This window comes from Glossina fuscipes, unplaced genomic scaffold (genome assembly GCF_014805625.2).
Source record: "Glossina fuscipes isolate IAEA_lab_2018 unplaced genomic scaffold, Yale_Gfus_2 2, whole genome shotgun sequence".
In the NCBI taxonomy this organism is placed as follows: domain Eukaryota; kingdom Metazoa; phylum Arthropoda; class Insecta; order Diptera; family Glossinidae; genus Glossina; species Glossina fuscipes.
The window spans coordinates 34,782,675-34,804,508 of NW_023998416.1; the positions used below are offsets into that span (position 1 = coordinate 34,782,675).

A 21,834-nucleotide genomic window follows, 5' to 3' on the forward strand; every position below is an offset into this window, starting at 1 on the left:
GTGTAAAAGCCAAGTCGATTTCTTAATGCCAAATCGTTTAGACTACATGCAGTGAATTTCATTTTATAGCTTGGGTTATTTTTCTATTTCTTTACTAATTGATGGATGTCTTAAGAATTATTTAAAATGTGATTTTTACTACGATACTTATTTTCATAAATTTTCATAAAATTTTGGCTTAGATAGTAAAAAAGAAAATTTATCCGTTCAACTTAATATTCATTGCTTTGGGAAAATTGTTTTCAAATTCTTTCTTTTTGGGAAAAGGAGGAGAGGAGAAGAGACTTTATCCATCGAATTTTCATGGTCTTTCAAAGAGATAATTTGCTTAAAATTTTTCATGCCATAGATAGTTCGAATGTTTTATGCGCAGCGGATGATACTTGCAGGAAAGATGAACGCGGTGTCGCCCAGCTGAACACAAACGTCTTTCACATCCATTGCATCGATTTCACGTAAAAACAAGTGAAAACGTTATAGTTAGGCTATGGCAACCATTTCATACTCAACAACACATTGTCTAGCACAAGTCTTATTTTTGCCAGACAACATAAAAATTACACACTGTTTTTATATGAACGTACCGTTGTGGAACTATATATTAAAAATTACACCTATTTGCGAAATGACTCTGAATCGATTGTTTTAATAAAATGGTCGGTCTATCTTAAGCCCGTCCGCGTGTTACATACAACCGCACAATCCTATTATAACACAAGTGATGTAAGGTATCAAAATATTGGACCAAAATCGTTCGGCAACCCAATCCACTCAATGTATGCCATAATTGCATCGCTAGCGCTAAAAGTCGCACAAAATTATTAGCCATCGTGGATGGCCTGACCTGCATCGGGCAGTTTTCTTATTTACGTATCTACACAGGATTCATCACTCAAAATAACTTTCTTTAAACAATCAAAGCCTCACTGACGCATTCTTGGCAGGAGCATACGAGCTTGTACCAAACCAATTCTTCAATATAAGGGTTGATTTCTGAACTTATTAACGCGTAACGGTTTCTAGACCACTAGCTTCTCCGCCCTCCCTTGGCGAAACACTGTGAGCTGGGTTTATTCATTCGCATCGTTTACCGCCACTGTTACAGTTACCGATGAACGCTAGACGAACATGTCGGTTCTTTCATGACGAACACTTATTGATTAATAAGAGGGAAAAGAAAAAATCTTTGCGTAGTCTGTACATTCTTGTTCGTCGTCCAAGCGAGAAATAGAAAATGAGCTTTTTTCACTCCAAATCGATTCTTATCTTATTGGTACAACCAAGCGATAAATATCTCCTTGCAATCTCTCCTTAACATTATTTGATAGGAAGAAACAAGGTATATATAGATCTTGCGACGCGCACTTACCACAGCAATGATTTTGGTAATCATGATTTAAAATGCTCTGTCACGTTATATCTTAACATAAGTCGAATCAGATAATGGATTAGTCAACAATTAGCCCCGCGTAAAAAAGCGTCAATGATTGTCTATTATGTCAACAGTGCATTAAAAAGCTAGTGAGCACTATAAAGCAAAAGCAGCGTTGCAGGAAAAATTGCCTTCAATTAGCAAGAATTGACATTTTCTATTTAATAACGGTTATGCCATCGATGGCTGAAGGCTACTTTGTTACGCCGTCGAAAAATCAATTGTGCTTTTTTACGACAGAGCAGCAAATTACTGAAATAGGATTACATTGGCTTTTACTTTAGAGCAAGAAGTGTAGCATTTCAACATGTTACAGCATATTAAACGCATAACAAATGTGGACATTTTTATTGTATGTGTCGTACGCAGTTATCCTTATGTTATCACACTGCTTGTTATCCCCGCAAAGGCGCACGCATGGCAAGCTATCGATATTAATACGATTTGCATGTAAAATGCATTGAAGATTCTTGTTTTTTATACCCAAAGATATGAAGGCTTAACTCCCAAGCTCGCTACGTTCGTGAAAAGAAAAGCATCGCTTGTTCTTTGCCCCCTTCCTCACTTTCAGTCGTTGTGTCATCCATTCGCACACTATTGTGCGATTTGATACACTTAAGCAGAACTTAAAGCAAAAATTGACATTTATTGCGAATGGGTGGACTGAAAAAATAAGAAACTAGAAACCGGAAAGAATAACTTTATTTTGTGCTCACCAGAAGAGAAGTAATGAAACTCACAACAACATGATAAAGTGACAAAAACTAAGACGTTAAATGAATTTGAAAGAAATCGCATTAAACAGGATGTTACATATGTATGGCTTTGTTTTTCCTTTATTAAGAGATTTTCAAAAATTCTAAAATGTTTCTCTTTCAGTTATATTTGAATCAGGTGACGAAATAACAAAATGTCCTTTAATCGCCTTGAAAAGCTTTTAGCTAAATGTTGCTTTTTTTTTCTTCAAAATTCTTCTTCTTTTTCTTCTAGTCCCCTTAACTATTTTTTATTACCAAAGAGATTTCGTAGATTGAAAAGCTAGTAGTCAAGCAGCCCTATGGCAGCATACATGTACACAATATAATCCAAGCCTTCACCTTTAACGAGCATGAGTTCTTTCCTATCGCTGCAATTAAAATTAAAATTTGATTTCATTTCGGTCGAAGCCTTCAAAATCCTTAAGGTTTACGAAACCTAATCCGACTTGGAAAATGGAAAGGAATGTTCATTTTTTAAATCGTTTTCTGTTTAACTTCTAAGAAAACTAGAAAAGCTTTGAAAAATTAGAAAAAAAATAAAAATAAGAGATACACGCCAAGTACAAGGACAAAAAAAGAAAATGCATTATATAAATAGCTTCCGGAAACAGGTTTTATAGAGCTTGATTTTCATCTCTGTTGACGTCGACCAAGCTAGACATTAATTAACTTAATTTGGCGTTCGGAGTAAACTCAGGCTTAGAGCAATATGAACCTATCAATTGCTTTGAGAAATTTTTGATTCTTCGTTTCTCTTTTTCTCTATCTATCTATCTGCCCATCTAATTCACTCTTACCTCTGTCCTTCCGAATTTTTCACTCTTCTTCTATTTCAACGTCCTATATGAAGCCGCCGAGCAGATGAGCAAAATGGGTTGTTAAACTGCCCTATGTTTAACTTAAATTAATGGTTCATATACTTGTATAACGGCATATGTCTCGCCCATACATTTCGATAACGACAACAGCATTAATAACAAAAACGACAACAACAACTACAATAAACCATTTATTACTGCTTTCATCTATAGTCGTAGGCGCATGTAAAGAAAGACATACACAATGAAGAGTTTTTCAAAAACCACAACACATAGAGCACAACAAGTAGTAATTGTTGGCAGGATGTTAATTGATGGCCATACAAGATTATTCGTAGGTTTTGTAATGTTTTTAGCAAAACAATTTTTTAACACTATTGTGGGTAGTAAGCATGATGCTGGTCGCCGCACATGCATACAATAACATCCATATATGTGAGACGTACGATTTGTGTAAATACCTTGAAACGTTTTGTTAATATGTGACGTCAATTACATTATGAAACACACACACATCATTGTATTCGATATTAAAGGAAACCAAAGCAAAATATTTGCAGTTAGTTTGATGCCATCGTAGCAAAGTGTTTATATTATATGATAGGCAGCGTTCTCTGCCGTAAGACGCGCTCTGCTTCCTCATTCAGAACTTCCATGTATTGTAACTATCATACATCATTTATTTTGGCAACAATTGAATGACGCAGAATTTAAGTAAAAAATTAAATAGATTTTTGCACTTTACGTCATCGAAATTTTCGGCTGAACAAACGCATTGCTCACCACCTAATCTCTGACGCGTTCTTTACATAGTGTTTCCTACAAGTGCCAGCGCGAAAATTATAAATGTTTTTATTTACCGTAGGTTCCACCACATGATACTCTCATATGTTCTTGTATTACGTAACAGATGCATGTACACTGCGTGGTTGTGAGCTTCGGGTCGTAATGATATTAATGAGATTTTCATTAAATTTACAGGATGCAAATTTGTCCGGACGTTGTGTTTGGAGAGCAGTGAAGTTTGCTTCGACGGTAAGTTTTCACATGAAATTCCTCTTTGCTCTTGTTTTGTTTTAATTAAATACCAGGCCTTACCGCATACCACCACAATATATATATACATCCGTATCTTTTTTCTTTTTTCTCATACATAAGTGATTATAATGAAATTCTATTGTAAATGAAAATTTGATGAAAGTGTGTCGGAAATTTTAATGTGTGACACCACCGGCATATGGTTCTCGTGGTGCCTTCATAAACAAATCTTTTCACAGTTTCTATACATTATCTAAATTAAGCCAGTGGGAGGGAGAGTATTTGACTGTAACGCTGCACAAAATGTATACAAAATAAGTTTTGCAACACGCAGTGATATCTAAAAAGCAAATTCAATTCAACTGAAGCAATTATGTAAATTAAATGAGACAAAATGAGAAAAGTAAAAAAGTAAAAGAAATTAATTACTTTATGCACTCAAATACTTACCGTAACATCACTGCTTATAAAACGTCAAAATAATACTAAAACAAGAAACATAAAACAGCTGCGTTACAATGTAAACTCGCTCTACATATTCCACAGCGAAGACTTTCGTTAAGCTTACAACGAATTTATAAAGAACATAAAGAATATAAATGTTTAATTTTTGAAAAAATCATAGGTTTTCCCCTAATATTCTCTTCTCCTTTCTCCTTTTGAAACGCAGATAACATCTTTGGCAAATGTATACCAACCACCGGTGTTGATGTGGAAGACATTGAAAAGTAACTTAACCGTCGTCACTACTTTTAAGATTGTCTCTTATCAAATAAATTCCATTTTCCTTTCACTTGTAGAACTCCTCTTAATGAAGACCAATCGCGTTTACTCGCCACCATGCTTGAAGAATTGCAGGGCGCCGGTTTAGGTTGGGATCATCCTTACGTTCAATGTCGCATACAAGGCACGCTCTTCTCACTTCAGAAACAAACTCATCTTCCTCCAAATCTATGCGCAAATCTAGCTCCATCCTCGTCTAATCCGGAGACAGCTAGTCCTATGGCTTACATACGTTTCGCACCTTCAAATGACGGCTACACTGATAGGTTCTACTATCCTCCATTGAAAAAAAAGAATGATCTGTCCAATGGGATTAATAGTGTTTTGCACAAGTTCCGATTGCAAAACCAGCATTCGCTTCCCGAATCAAACGACATAAACCACTTCGTAGAATTCGACAGGCAGAGAGAGTCCCAAATGAATCAACCGAGCGTTATGGATATATTCCTGCAGAAGGAACAAGAACTCCAGCATCAAGAAGAGTTGCAAAATGACTTGGCCTGGGAAAATCGACGCAAAGAAGCCTTGCGAAATCGTTTAAAATTGTATCATATGTTAGCCGCCACTGAGCCGGATCCTCAACCATTCTTACGTAATCGTCAGATTGCTGTAGAAAAACCGGACGATTTTGATGAGCTGTACTTAATGAATCATTTTGATGCATCCAAACGATCAAGAATTCAAAACGTCGCAAACCAGCGGAATTCTCCGCCAAATTCGTTTTTTCGTGAACTAGCTCAGGAACAAGGTATAGGACACATGCCATCTCACCACATTCAAGCGCAATTTCAGCCACCTGCAGACGCCTTACAATCATTGAACTATAAGCCAATCTCAGTTAAAGCAAAGGAAGACTTAAATAATGGCCGTAACGATTTTGATTTGGAGGATAGTTTATTACGGAATTCCCTAACGCCCATCGAAGAAGAGGCTATGTTAGCTTCAAACGCCTATCCCATGCATCTAAAGCACCGCTACATTAACCCAGAAAGTGTCTATTCCGAGGCTGGTCTTATTAGGATACCAGAAGATGAAAATCTTGATCGGGATTTGGTGGCCGACACTCGAAAAGAAAAAGCTCGAGATATTTTAGCTGACATGCTGGGTTTTACTCGGCATGAACGTTTAGATGTTAAGAAACCAGGACCACTGGTAGGCCCGCCACCTTCTGATAAGGAAGATCTCGAAAAACCGCTTCGCAATCGCACAAGTATCAATCAAGAAAATATGCCAACCCATGTAAAAATTGAAGCAAATGAAGCGAACAAAAAGAAAAAGCTCATTCAGAAACATTCCGAAGAGGACCATGCACCCCATATCGTCGACACTGAATACGCTCATGTGTTTGTTAAAAATCCGTAGGTTTTCATACTTTATTTTTATAGTATTCGAAATTAATGTTAATGAAGGTCCCATTCAATAGAATCGATAGCTGGAGTGATGGCGTGCGCATTATAAACGAGTTAGCTCACATTCTACATATGCAAGGATATTTTACTTATTTAACGTAAGTATTTTCGAAAATTTTCAAAATCGCAAGTTCCAGATATAAAAGGTGTGGATATGTTCTTCAAATTATGGTTTCAGATCAACTCTCATAATCTTGAAAGTCCTTTTAATTTATATTCTTACTTAAATAATTTAAGCGTTCAACCACATGAAGTTTCGTTCCGAGTAAACTCGAATAATCCTGAGAGGAAAAACGCTACCGATGTAGCTCGGGCTATTAATGAAAACCGTGGCGTCAAAAACAATCTACTACGACGCTTGGGTGTCACAGTTTTGAAGGCCGGCGTCGGCGACAAAGTCAAACGGGACGATGAAAGCGGAGTGTCGGCAGCGCGTATTGAACTCACCGATCAAGATCCAGATGTTACCCATGTCATGGCATACATGTTCGCTGGCGCCGGGGCAGCCGCTATTATTGTCATATTTGTTACTTTGACATTAATTAAGCGACATGACAGAAAACGCGATAAATTAGGTGGGCTGCAAACGGGCACCACTGGTGCAGAGAGTTGCAGCAAAGACTATCAAGATTTATGTCGTGCCCGCATGGCCGGCAAAGGTAATCCAACTGACGCGGTGGCCGGTGGTCGCGTAACATCGTTAAGCAAGGAAAACGATAGACCGCCATCATCCCGTTCCAGTACATCTTCCTGGAGCGAGGAACCAACTTTGACAAATATGGATATATCTACCGGTCATATGGTGTTGGTACGTATATGCATTAGCAAAAACCATTCTTTCAAATTCTTTCATGTACTTCACTTCACTCTTCAGTCCTACATGGAAGATCATTTGCGAAACAAGGGCCGCTTACAGCGTGAATGGGAAGCTCTTTGCCGTTACGAAGCCGAACCTAGCGCTCGCGATGCTGCTGTGCAGCCGCAGTGTTCAAGTCTTAATCGCGTAACAGCACCGCTACCGTACGACCATTCACGTGTTGTTCTCAATCATTTAGCTAATGCTGAGGGTCTAGACTATATCAATGCCTCAACAATTGTAATTTATTAATTAGCATTGCGAAATTTTGAAAATGAAATACGTTCTACTCTATTCTAGACTGACCATGATCCCCGCACTCCGGCCTATGTAGCCGCTCAGGGACCGTTGCCAACCACTTTAGCCCATTTCTGGCAAATGATTTGGGAACAAGGAGCTGTTGTTATTGTAGCTCTATGTCGTTTGCAAGAAAATGGGGAAATTGCATGCGCTCGCTATTGGCCCGAAGAAGGGGCGGAAGTTTATCACATCTATGAGGTCTGCGGATAATGTAGTAAATTCTTTTTCTAATTTATTGATGTTGTTTATTCTTAGGTTCATTTAGTTAGCGAACACATTTGGTGTGATGACTACCTGGTACGGTCCTTCTATTTGAAGAATTTACGAACAAGCGAGACCCGAACCGTTACGCAATTTCATTTCTTGTCTTGGCCTCAAGGGGGTATACCAGCACAAGCGAAGGCGCTCTTAGATTTTAGAAGGTCTTTTAAACAATTTCTCAAAATTTCTTGTAAAGATGATAAAAAGCTTGTTTTCAATGCAGAAAAGTAAATAAATCGTACCGTGGCCGTTCCTGCCCCATTGTAGTGCATAGCAGTGCTGGATCTGGCCGCACTGGCGCATACATACTACTCGATCTGGTGCTAGGCCGCATGAATAAAGGAGCTCGGGAAATTGACATCGCAGCTACGCTGGAGCACTTGAGAGACCAAAGAGCCGACTTAGTTGCTACGCGACAACAATTCGAGTTTGTTCTAATGGCCGTAGCAGAGGAAGTGCATGCAATTCTTAAAGCCTTACCCGCAAATCAAAGCACCGAGAAAAAGGATTTAGAGCAGAACAGAGAACAGGGTGTCTTGAGGGAAGAAGAGGTAGAAAAGACAAACTGCACAGACTCGACAGCGGATAAGAACAACGCTAGGCTTAATAAAGATGGAAAGACAACTCCAGTTAAAACGCAATTAGAAACAAAGAAAAAGTGAATAAAATCGAGGGAGGCAAAGTATATTTTTTGTATTTAGAGCATCTTTTTTTTCCATATTCTTTACTGGGAAAGTAAAATTGATAGTTACGAAAAGGCTTACCTGGTACGATAGAGTTGGATTTTACTTGCTACATTTCCTCTATTATTATTTTCATTTTTATGTTAAATTCTAACCCTTCGAAATCTGTTGGATATTTTCTAATATGTTCCGGCTTTAAAACCAGCCCGCGTTAAAACCAGTCGTCTTAGAATTTCAACAGATTGCGAGGATTCATTCAACAAAAAAATTCAATATGTAGATTGTAAGAAATATATACTTGTACGTACATGTAAAGCACATATACATATATATATGTATAGAAAAAAATTAAAGAATTAATCACATTTAATAGGTTTTCGAAATGAGACAAAATAAAAGCGAAAATTGTTTTGAAAAATCGTTAAAGTTTAAATGTAAAAAATAAAATCGAAAAATTAAAAACGAAAAAAAAATTAAACACAAATGTACGTGTAAACATTCTCAAATTATGAATATTCACTTAAATGTGTTTTGACAAGGATTCCTCGTACATAAGGAAATTATGCGAAAATATTTAGATAAAAAATATTTATATGTGTATGAAATTATAATAGAATTATGCAAAAAATATTTCCATTTTAATGTTATAAAAAAGAAAAAGAAGCACTTCAAAGAAATATATATATATTAGGGTCAACCACAATACAAAATGATTTGTCAAGTTTTCCACATACAAAATTTTACTTAACTCTGATTAAAGATGATGGCAGCTAAAAATTCAAAAAAGCCTGACAAATTTCTCAGTTAGAGTAGAAGAAAAGAAGAAGAGTAAAAAGAAGAGAAGAGGAGAAGATAAAGAAAAAAGGAGAAAATAATCATTGCAAAGTGCACAAAAACAAGTAAAACCAATAAAATAATACAACAAATCCAAAATCATTCCAAGATTTAGTAATTTAAACACGAGAACGAGATCAGGATCAATCATCATAACATCATATCGCATAATCAGACCAAAAAACAATTGCAACAACAACAATTATATAAGAAAATACGAAAAAAACAAAAGAAAAGTAATTAAATGCAACAATAATAAAAATTAAAAAATATTAATTTAAAAAAAAAAACAAAAAACGTTAACAACAATATGACAACATGAAGTTTTTAGCAACAACAAGTAGAAAAAGAAACACTTTTTTCTATCATACAAATATTTATTTAAATTTTTTGTTTTTTCTTTTCATTGTTTTCTCTCTATTTTTAATGTTATAAAAAACATATATATATTAAAGCATAAAAATTTAATAATATTTAAAGTTAATTAAATTTTAATAAACAAATATAAAATTATATATATACATATATATATATACATTTCATTAAATCTAAGTGTGAAAAAAGCAACAACAACAACAATTTAAACAATATTACAATAACTGTGAGGGAAGAGGGCCAAAGACAACAACAGCTACTCGTGTGGCACTCTCCAAAGTCCCTGTTAAACAACAACACAAATGAGCAAAACAAAATCGTGGTAGAATTTAAATTTAAAAAAAAATATATATATATATATTATATATATTAATACATATATATACATATACACATTTAAAGTATTAAGAAAACAAAACTCCCCAAATGAAAGACAAAACCAAAAAAAAAAAAAAAACCGAAAAATTAGTTAAAATGTATTTAATTATTACACATATGACAAATTGTACTAAAAACAAAGAAAATGAACAAATTAAAACATGTTTAAATTAACTTAAAAATTTTGAAAAAATAGTCTTTGCTTAGCAAAAGAAAAAAAATCAAGTAAAAATTTATTAAATAATTATTTCAAATAATGCACACCAGTAGATGCAAGAAATTATAAATAAAAATGTATTAAAATTTGCAAAATGGAGAAAAAAAAAATATAAATAAATAATTACGTAAAATATTTTACGTTACCTTTACGCTTTACGCTGCATAGAAAAGCCTAACGTTTCACTTTCTCACATAAATCTCTCGCATGAGATTTACTTTTACTTACTACATTAAGAAGAGAGAAAATGTTGAAAGTTTTCGGGCAGCAAATTAATTAGTTTGCATTCCATGTGGAAACATTTTTTTTTATCTAAATTTATAGTTTTACATATTCGCTCCTCTCTCCTTTCCAAACATTCCTTCCTGTCTTTGATCAATTAAATCCCAAAGAGACATCGAAAACTCACTTAAAGCTGAGAAATTGTTAAGAAAAAAAAATAAAAAAAAATGTTAATTTTCAAAAGATTTCAAAAATAGTTTACTTAGTAAACTAATAAATATATTGACTTTTTTTATCAGAATTTCGGTAAAATGTTGATAATATTTCAAATGCAGAATATGTGCGGATGTGCACTTTTCCTGCCCATATATGTAATGATGTTCAGTTAATATGTCATCACATTCAAGACACAAAAAAGCCTTAGAATGACTTTCTTTGGCCTCCTGTTTGCCTGTTTCCAGCCAAAAGGTATCGCAATAAATATTGTTTTACTTATTCGCATACTATTCGCCAATTAAAATCGCTTTTATGACAATTAAGTAAACATAATAATGTAATTTATAGCATTATTGGGTGCTTAAGTGGCAGCAGAGTCCAGACCTCTGTTCAAAAAAAATTAAGCTAATCGGTTGTCTCGCTGCCATTCCCTTAAACGCCTTTACCTAAGCCACAGCTATTAATTGAAATTACACGATAATTTAATTCTTATTTAATTAATTTTTTAAATCTTAACGAACGAGCACATTTTTCTAGAACAATGACCAGCAGGGAGATGAAAAAGGGCCATAATGTCACGTCGTATTCAATAATAGTAGCTATTAAAGGAACAGATAGGTCTGTGCGAAAAGAAACAATGCCCGATCGGCTGCAGTTTTAACGCAAGCAAATGGCCGCCTAATCTAACAGATTTTTTGATGTATCACGTCATGCCGCTTGCATGAAGATAATCTATTTTTTTGGGATATTTATTATGTCGTCAATATAACGAGATTCGTTCAGTAAGAGTTTAATTAAAAATTTGTTAATAACTTAATAACTTAACTACATTTTAATTAAAAAAATTGTTCTGAAAATCATTATCCAGGAATATTCTATTTTCACAACAACTGTACAATGAGACTAGAACGTCAAATTAAACGAAATCCAATGGCTGTCGTTTGTTCGGAATATGTGAGAAAGTATATATTAATTCAATGACATTGTCAAATGTATCGTCTAAATATGCCGAATACACGGAGAACGTGCGTGGTAGAGAGCCTATTTGTGGAGATTACAAGGGGAGAGATCGTAAGTGTTAACATCATGAGTGCTTCCGTAATATGCTTCCTGCTATTAAGTTAAGCGAATCTTTAATATCTCTAAAATAATCGATCAAATGTTATTTAAAGTTCTCTAATGACTTCTTATTGCCCATTGGTCCTTCAGTGGATTTTTCAAATTCGCAATTCAGCAGCAAAGGGTCGTATGTTAAGCATTCAAAGGTGGAGGAAAATTCCTATTTCTCTTTCTCTCCGTTCCTCCCTCTCTTTCTATTTTAGCAATTAATGAATTAAAAATGAGATCTTTGCCATAAGACAAATAATGTTTTAGAAATGTTCTCATTCTCTCTCTCTCTCTCTCTCGCTGTATGGCTTAGTGAACTAAAAATTAAATCTTTCCTATTAAGACTATACGATAAACAGAATTTAGTTCGCAAACACTCTTTACAGTTTTAATTATGTAAATTTCAAAGATATCTTAAACGCACAAATGAATTTCTTCCTTTCTTTTTTTCCCCTCTCTTTCCATTCCATCTCACCCAATCTCTCTGTCTGCTTTAATAATATATTAGGTAAGAATTAAATGTTTCCCCATCTCTACTAGAGACAAATGCGTTGTAATCATAGTTGAAATATATTTATTTACGTATGTGTTTATGTGTTAATGGCAAGCAATTATCAGATATGATTCCATTTATAAAGGCATGCATGCAATTTGTGCAACTGTAATTTAATTAATTAAAAATTAATTTTGTTAATATTTATATCTAATTGACTATGAAATTCTGTTTATGTGAGCACATGAACGTTTAGTTTCCACGCCTACATGTACATACATTATGAAATGTATTTAGTAGAATTTTCCATTTCAATTAATACATACATAGATTACTAAAAGTTGTGAATATCTAAGCAGCCCTTTCGATGGCTCAGATTTGATCTGAAATATGTTTGTAAATCCTTAAAGAAAAAAACATTAAAAACTTGCAAACATTTCACGGTCACATTGTTCTCGTAGCAATTCTGGGCTTACATTTAAATCACATGATCAATGGAATTCTCGCGTTCAGCGAACCGTTTTTCGATATCAGTACATGGATCTTTAAGAGATATAAGTGATTTTGCCAATCAAGGCGTGTACAGTTTCTGATGCCTACTCGATGCATATTGCAAATGTTTATCCGCCGATGGTTATAGTCAATTAAATATAGAAATGCAATAATGAACGTGTGTACGTGTTCGATTAATGGCAAAGTCATGATGTTAGTATATTTGAATTTATTCGCAATATTTGGATAACAACTAATAAATTATTATACTTAACAAAAATATATATACATACATTGATGTCTATTGGGAAGAGAACATATAAACTTATATATTGCTTTCAATTATTTAAGAAAAGAAAAAAATTATCTAAAAGCAAAATTAAAATTAACTGAATTGAGAGTAAAACATAGAAATAAACAAAAGCATGAAATGCGTATTACAAACCGAGGAAAAAGTTAAAAAATCACAAAAATGAGAAAATCATGTAAAAGAAGTTTTCTTCACGTAATTAAAATATCAAACATTCAAAACAATTAATATTCATACATAAAAAGAAGAAAAATTTATTGAAAGTTACATTAATACATATATAATACGCATTTAAGTAATTCGATATGAAATCAGCACACGATGAGGTTTATTATTATTATTATTATTATTATATATATATATATATATATATATATATATATATATGCATGTACATACATGTATGCATTAATATTAATTATTATATTAGTATGCCTTCCTATAAATATATAGCAAAGAATAGAAAAATGGAAAATTTGAAGGCAAAGGTAAAGACAAAGGCAAAGGTAAGTAAGCAAAATTGAAATAAATTAACATAAATAAATTATATGAAATTCTCGTCTATATATAAATGTTATTTTGTATTAAAATCGAACCAGGAATTCTCTGAAAACATTTTTGAATGGAAAACTTCCCACAAATTAATGAACCTAAGAACATTAAATAAAATATTCGTCATTCTATACAATATTTGAAAAAAAAAAAAAAGCAAAAACAAAAAAGAGAAAAATTTGAAAATCGAAATGCAAATAATTCCATTACTGTTGTGTATTATTGATGTCATTCCAGCTATCATGAGTACGATGATAAAAGTTAAGCGGAATATTCGTACCTTTAAATCAATAAATAAATAAATAAATGTTAATTATAAGCAAAAAAATATACATCTATATATATATATATCTACATAGATAATAAAGTATCCACCACCTAAATTTCTTTTTGCAAATTATCATAAAACAAGAACCCAATGCAAATACTTGAGAGACACTACTTACTCGATAGTTTTGTCAAAATATTTTATGAATTTTATTGTAACAGAACATAATATTTACCATCAATCATAAGCATAAGTTGATTGTAATACAATTCAAAGTCAAAAAGAACTATTTATGTATATGTATATAATATAGAGACAACATTACTGATGCAAAACGAAATGAAAGAAAAAAGAATGAAAACCAAACAACAAATAAATAGAAGGAAACTATTTATTATAGTTTTATTGCCACCGATTGTAATATAATATCAATCGCTGAGTCTTTCCCATTCTAAGGTCTCGCATTTTCATTACACCCTTTGACAATATGCATTCAATAACCTTCATTAAGCGTTCTTTTTCAAAATATGTGACCAACTTTCCTCTAACCGGGACTGACAGCGGATGCGTTATCGGTCAAGGTGTAACACCTACGCTTACTTACCCGTATAGGCGTATCGGATACTCCGGCCTCCACTTCTTCCTCAATGACTCGTCGCCGTCTTTCCACACGTACATGGAACACCGGGCGCGCAATTGTGCACATTAAATACCTTAATCCACTTTGCCTAATTTGTCTAATATGCCATTAGTTTTTTGGGTGTAGAAAAATCTCAACCTAAGGTAGGCTTGTGCTACTTTCAAAATAACTATCTTCACAATACCGTTAATTGTCGAAACTTCCATGAAAGATGAACATCAAACAAGAAGAGGTTTATCGTTTGTAATCATTATCTTCTGTTTTTCTAAAAGTCAACTTGCCTAACTTTCACAATAGATGGGACGCTTAATGTCATTTATAATAACATCATAATAATATCATACGCTTTCACCATCAAAGTATTTTGTTTTTTTATTTTATTACATCTACCAAGAGTAGCTAGCTAGCTGCTAAAAAACTTTCCCTTTTTATTTTTTGCTTGTGTCGGTTCCTCAAAGGAATTTTCCGACAAAAATATTAGGAGCTCAGCATTAACTGGCAAAGCAAAATCTTGCAATATTCGTGAAAAACTTTTGCTCTCTGAACGTAAAAGAAAATTCATTCCGCCATAACAAAATTATTTATAAACTTGAAACACATGATAACACTTAACACGGAATGCGGTGAGGGAGACAGGGATAAATATTAAGCACAATGAAAATAGCCCACATACCCATACGTACTCTCTCATGTATACATACTATTACGTTTATGTGAATAAAATTCATGAAGTGGAAAATTCATAGCAAATGTTCAATAAGCAATAGTTTTGCTTTTTTGTTTGCTTTTCAACTTTTCCTCGCCACGTGCGGGTTACATTACTTTTCTCAAATACGCGCATAGTGAAATTTGCCTATACATGTATATGTAAACGGTGGTATTCACTTAGCCGCTTCGGGCAAAAGTCAAAAACTCAACTATAAGAGCAAACGTGACCTCGGCCGAGTGTCTGGCATCCAATGAAATTCTAATGAATTATACGAATTGAATGTACTTAAGATCATCTATACTACTAAGGACAGCAGAATAGACATTTATTATTTGTATTATTATTATTATAATTTTGGACTAATGAAATAAATTTTTAGACTAAAACAAAAAGACATTGAGCACTAGCAGCACAGGCTATCGGCTCTAATTTGTAAGAGTACTTTAGATATTGAGCCTAATAGTTTGAATAAAGTAATGTATTGTATTGATATGCCGTTCCGTAGCTGATTTTAAAATGTCCATAGGATTAGTCGTTCCGAATGCAATACTTCTAGCCAAGGAAAAGTTAACCCAGTCACAGGCAGTTCAAGCGAATTCTTGAACATGTTTGGCTCTTGATTTTTTCAACATTTATTGGATATAAAGGTGGAATTAATTGGGAGTTAATAGAAGAGTAGTGTTGAAGATGGTCTTGTAGATTTCCTTCTACAATTCTCTCTTCAACTTTTCTTCCAATGTATCTTTGAAGATCCAACTTTTCCATGACATCACCCATAATTAGAGATGCAGAAGCAGCGTATTTCGCCGCTCGATCGACTTACTTATTTCCCAATAGACCGATATGACTTGATACCCAAAGCATTTTAATTTTTTCAACAGGTGTTGTAATGATATTCCTTAATTTGTTGATGCCCCATCTCGAAGTCGAAGGATTCCGTAAAACTTTTAATACAGACAAACTGTCAGTGACAATGATGGCTTTGCCTTTGTCTATGGGAAAAGTTCGTAGGTTGAAGGATAGCTTTTGCTTCGGTTGGGGAAGTAGAAGCACTTTCGTTTAATATTTAATGCTAAACCCTGTTTTTGAATTGATTTAAAATGCCTCTCTCTCTATAATATGTGACCGATTTGCATAAATAAGCAGACGTAAGCAAATAAAGGAAAACGAGTTATTGTTAATGGTTTCAGTTTGGAGGGGTTTAAAATGGTTTTATTTTTAGCTCCGGAAACCGAAGTTGGATGTTTTGTAGTTCAAACGACATCTGTGAATTGTGGTCACGCCTCTAGGTTACGAATATGCTTTGAAATGTGGGAAAAAAAAGTTTGCTTCAATAAATATGAAGATAGTTTTCACGACAGTGTTATTATGTGCACTTTCGCTGTCTCTATATAAGCGGATCTTATACTTTTATGTATTTTCCATCGATATCCGTGAAAATGTTGTTTCCTTGAAAGTTTCACATTTTTCGAATTGAGCGCTTCTTTCTATGCCTTTTACTTTGTTTTTTGTTAAGTAAAACTAACCTGTCCTTACCAATTTTCGATATGAATAATTGATTTCCAGCAAAAATATGATTTTGAAAATGAAATAGGTTAACAATGCAAAATATTCAATATATTGTGTGTATATGTGTCTGTACAATTTGTTTGACAACAAATGTGCAGAATAATATTAGTTTGGGGAAAAAGAAATCCATTATTTTTATATGAATTTCAGGACTTTATTTAACATGCTTCGGATTGTCCGATTTGGGTCAAATATGCACCGTTTTGTTGTATGATTTGTTGCCATTTTAAAGGTAACTTCAAAATGCCTCTCTCATAGAAGTCCTGGTCTCTATTTGCAAAAAACTCTAGTAATCGATTTTCACAATCCTCCCTAGATTCCAATTTTTTATCATTAAAGAAATTTTGCAATGCAAGAAAATATGGTAATCGCTTGGTGCCAAGTCCGGACTGTATGGCGGATGCATTAAAACTTTCCAGCCAAGCTCCCGAAGTTTCTGGCGAGTCACTGTAGATGTGTGTGGCCTAGCGTTGTCCTGGTGGAATACGACACCTCTCCTATTGGCCAATTCTGGCCGTTTCTGGTCAATCGCTATCTTCAAACGGTCCAGTTGTTGACAGTAGAGATCAGAATTTAGCGTTTGGCCATATGGAAGCAACTCATAATAAATAATCCCCTTCCAGTCCCACCAAATGCATAGCAAAACCTTCCTGGCCGTTTGAGGTGCTTCGCCGCTCTTTGACCACGATCGTTTTCGCACAGGGTTATCGTATGTGATCCATTTCTCATCTCCAGTCACCATCCGTTTAAGAAATGGGTCTAACTCATTCCGTTTGGCCAAGGCTTCGCAGATGGAAATTCGATCCATCATGTTTTTTTCTGTTAATTGATGTGGCACCCAAACATCGAGCTTCTTTTTGAATCCAGCTTTGTGTAAATGGTTTAAAACTGTTTTATGGTCGATTTTTAGCTCCTGGGCGATGTTACGACTGCTAATATGCCGGTCAACTTCGATCATTTCTCCGATTTTATCGACATTTTCGACGACCGGCCTACCTGTGCGAGGTGCATCTTTAGCATCAAAAATTCCTGAACGGAATCTACGAAACCATAATTGCACATAATTGGATGTTACAGTATCGGAACCATAAACATCATTCACAATTTTAGCCGCCTGGCTTGCATTTTCGCCTTTGTCAAAGAAAAACTGTAAAATGTACCGAATTTTCTCTTTGTTCACTTCCATTTTCAACACGCTGTAACTCACAACTGAATGCACCAAACAAAAAACAGCAAAAGAATTTTTTTTACTGCGAAATGTCACCTTTCCAACGAGCATAAGTATGAAATTGTTTGATCGATACTTTACGAGAAATCTATCAGTGCAGCCATCTACCGAAAAAATAATGGATTTCTTTTTCCCCAAACTAATATTCTGCATTTAGCCGTTACTTTTCATTTGTCTGCAAACAATCTGCAAATATATGCAAGCGAAGTATGGCGGAGCACATACTGGTTGTTATATGCCGCCAATATTAAGCATGAAAACCAGAAAAAAGTGCGGCTAAATGCAAAAACCTATTCTAAAGTTTGATTATAAATGAATAAAAACAAACAACCACATGTGCTTTCATAAGGGGACATCAACGAAATTCCAAGCGAAAGTAGGTGCATTTCAGATGCGTCTCCTTTATAAAACATTAAATTCTAAGTAAAACCAAATCCACTTACCAGTTAATGCAATATGTTTTTTTTTTTTTTTAAATACACTACAAATTTTTCACACTTTATTAAATAGATATTTTTGATAACTATAATTTAATTTAATAATTTAATTTAAAAATTTTATTTAATTAATTTGGCTTTGCTTTTGGTTTGATTAATTAACGCTTATATTGGATTGCTTATTGGATCGCTTGCTAATTGCTTTTTAAGTGATGCAATTGATGCATTAGTAGCATAAAATAGTGCAAACACGTTCTGAATGTATTTGGGCCCAATGGAAATTGCCAACTTGTTGCATGTGTCTAAATTGACAAGCAACACAAAGAGAGGGAGAGAGTGGTATGCGTAAGAAATCAAATGGAACTTGTAATGTTTATGTGCACACACAAGTGTAATCTTATCAAACCGCTACTGCAGTGCCTTATCACTCGTGTAGACTTGCGTTTTTCTTATGCACTCTTTGACTACTTTTAGAACGAAAACCCGTTTAGAAAGCGTCAAAAAATATTGTTAATAGCCTTCTTTCTATAGAAAAAGATGTTCAGTTGACAGAATTGTGGACTGAGATGGAATTGGAGTCTTACATCTAAATTCGCATCCACCTCATCTCTTAAAACTTAAAATTTGCTGATTTCCGATAAGAGTTCATACATAAATACTAACGAATGATTTAAATTATTTTTTACTTGAATGTGTTTTTCTTTCCATTTTTATTGTCAAAGTTTATGGGCACTTAATGAAAAGGTGAAACTCTTTTTACTCGTCGAAGGAACGTCAAACTAACGATTACGCAGCTGAGTCGAGTCTCTTTCGCCTAAGAATGAATAATATTTTCGAGATTTCAAAGAAACACTTATAAATAAAAATAAATAATAAAACGTAAGAAAATTAAATTCAGTCGGGACCGACTCTTTTATACCCATCACCGTTATCCTAAAAGAGACAAAAAGAAGTAAAAAATCAAAATTTTCATGATCTATAATATAGAGTGGAAGCCGATTTTTTTTTCTATTTTCAAAATAAGATATTTTGTGATATAGGTATGTCGGCGTTGTAGGCGGGTCTTTTGAAAAGTTTACGTCAATTCCAAATTCTTTTGCGATTGATTTTGTAGGCGTTATTTTCATTTTCGCTAACGAAAGAACGTTTACCACAAATACTACAAAGTTACGCAAACAGACAGATAAACACACGAATAGGCGGACATGTTTAGACGCATTCCAATTTTGAAACTGGCCAAGAATTCATATACATTACAGGGTTTCTGAAGCCAGTTTCTGCGCGTTATAAAGCTATTGAAAAAAATTTAAATTTTGATACGCTATAATATCGGGCAGGCGTGGTCGCTTTTGCTCATTTTTGTGCAGGTACTATTGCAAATTTTTTTATATTGATCTGCTGTGGGTTATGAGTAATGATCAAAAAATAATTTTTTATTGCTTTTAAAAACAGAGAGAGAGAGAGGTGTTCTCACTTTACGTGATGTTGTGGGCGTGTCCTCCGACCGATTTGGCCCGCTTTCATTACCAGCCTGCGTTCAGGTGTGACTGTCAATCAGGCTTGTGATGTTTCAGTTAAAATTACCTATATGTACAGCAATTATTTGGCTGGGGTGCAAAGCATAACGCAATAAGGCAGCACGAACTATTGGATCAACTCCACCACTCACCAGTAAATGCGAAACAAAAGAAATGCTATTAATATGTTTAATATATATATATATGTGAGTGAGAATAAAGTAAATAAAGTATTAGAGTGCGTGAAAAACCAAGATTACGCTTCTGTTAAATGAGAAATCAAGCTCACACTTCTATTAAAGCCCCAACTGGTATTAGTGTAATCTTTCTACCGGTAGCTTCTCGTAACGTGAATGTGAGGAGGAGGAGACGTACTTTATAGCTTTTTTAGAGGATTCATAATGAGGGTGATTTGGATTCTCAGTCCAAGACCTGTTAACGATAATAACGGACAAAATAGTAATGCTCTTTCAAATATGCGTTGCTTTATTTCACTTTCATAAGCATGTCACCAATAGTTTGCGTGCATGACATGTCTAAGGTTTCAACTTGTGCGTTTTTTCTTCTAAGCTGACACGCTACTCTTCATAAAACTGCACGCCTGGGTCTAGGTCCCATGCTACACCGCATAGGGGTGGGAACTTTATATCTTATCTAGCTTGCGTTGAAAGTTATTTACGTGTCAAGTATGCAAAGAATTAAATAAAAAATGGCCGCACGGATTGTTGCATGTTCAACGTTCGATGCAAAACGACCATAGCTTTCTTACTTTTTTTAAATACAATTCTGTTTTTGATTATTTTCAATTTTTTTATTTTTTCTATACTTTATAAGCATCTAATATGGGTTGAACTGTTTTAAAAAAATATTTTCATATATGAAGCAAAAATTAAACTGGAACGCCTTTCAAACTTAACGCATTTAATAGAGATCTGCCGTTAACTTTTACATTTAACAGAAAACTATTCAAAACTATTCAAACTATGAACTACTAATTTCGTGTTCTTTTTGTTCTCTTCATTTAAAGCGTTGCCAGTTATTGAAAGCAACTCTGTTCTCTCACATGCCACTTTTTTTTATAAACCTTGAAAAGGAAACAACCAACTAACGGTTTTTAGCCAAATTTCAAAGTCATTTTACAAGTACACATGGAAGTTAGAAAAAATGGAAAATTTGCTAAATAAAACAAATATTAAAAAGAAAAAATTGAAAAAATAAAAAAATGCAATACCAAATAAAATTTTATAAAATTTATTAAAAATTACTATTGTGTTAAATATATTAAAGAACTATAAAGAAATTGTAAGAAAGTGTATAAAAGACGAAATGAAAGAAATATAAAGGAATTAACAGAAATTATATTTATAAAGCATAAGCTGACAAGTAGACCCAACCGGGATTCATATAGTTTTCCTGGAAATCCCGTTGGTGTCTACTTTTTTGTGCTACGAATAATTATAAAATTAATAAAAGTTCTTTGATAAAAATGGCAGGTATGTGCCGCCCTGTTAATATGAAAATTTCTCATTTCATTTATATGATCTTCGCCATTGCGTCTTTTTTATATATATACATAAAGATACATTTACATATACTGTACTATGTAGGACAGTAAAAGCTCCTTATTCGCGGGGTACACGTTCCATAAAAATGCCGCGAATACAGAAACCGTGAATGGTAATTTATATGGGATTATAGGGGATAAGTTCCTTGGTGACAAAATAAAAAAAATCAATTTAATTGAAGTTTTTGAACATTTTGATCAATTATCTTAACGCAATGGTTTGAAGAATTTTGTAAGTTTCTCTTGCTTGGCAGTTTTTAAAAGCTCCTTCAATTCAGACTGATACGCAGCAGTCGCATTAGCAATTTGCCTCTCAAAAATAAGACTTCGTTCCATAGACGGATCAATGTTCATAAAGAAATCGCCAA

At 33.9% G+C, this 21,834-nt stretch overlaps 1 protein-coding gene across 4 annotated transcripts in view; it reads left to right on the plus strand.

Moving 5' to 3' along the window:
• LOC119633234 (receptor-type tyrosine-protein phosphatase N2) overlaps window positions 1–9,389 on the plus strand; it is a 44,167-nt gene extending 34,778 nt beyond the window's left edge. For all 4 annotated transcript variants that reach the window (XM_038026672.1, XM_038026673.1, XM_038026674.1 and 1 more), the window contains 9 exons: window positions 3,990–4,043; window positions 4,717–4,774; window positions 4,847–6,187; window positions 6,253–6,336; window positions 6,476–7,046; window positions 7,113–7,334; window positions 7,395–7,592; window positions 7,650–7,816; window positions 7,879–9,389. In XM_038026672.1, the coding sequence (XP_037882600.1) occupies window positions 3,990–4,043; window positions 4,717–4,774; window positions 4,847–6,187; window positions 6,253–6,336; window positions 6,476–7,046; window positions 7,113–7,334; window positions 7,395–7,592; window positions 7,650–7,816; window positions 7,879–8,317 (3,134 nt within the window). In that variant the 3' untranslated portion in view covers window positions 8,318–9,389. The remainder of the gene's footprint in view (window positions 1–3,989; window positions 4,044–4,716; window positions 4,775–4,846; window positions 6,188–6,252; window positions 6,337–6,475; window positions 7,047–7,112; window positions 7,335–7,394; window positions 7,593–7,649; window positions 7,817–7,878) is intronic.
• The last annotated feature ends 12,445 nt before the right edge of the window (window positions 9,390–21,834 follow it).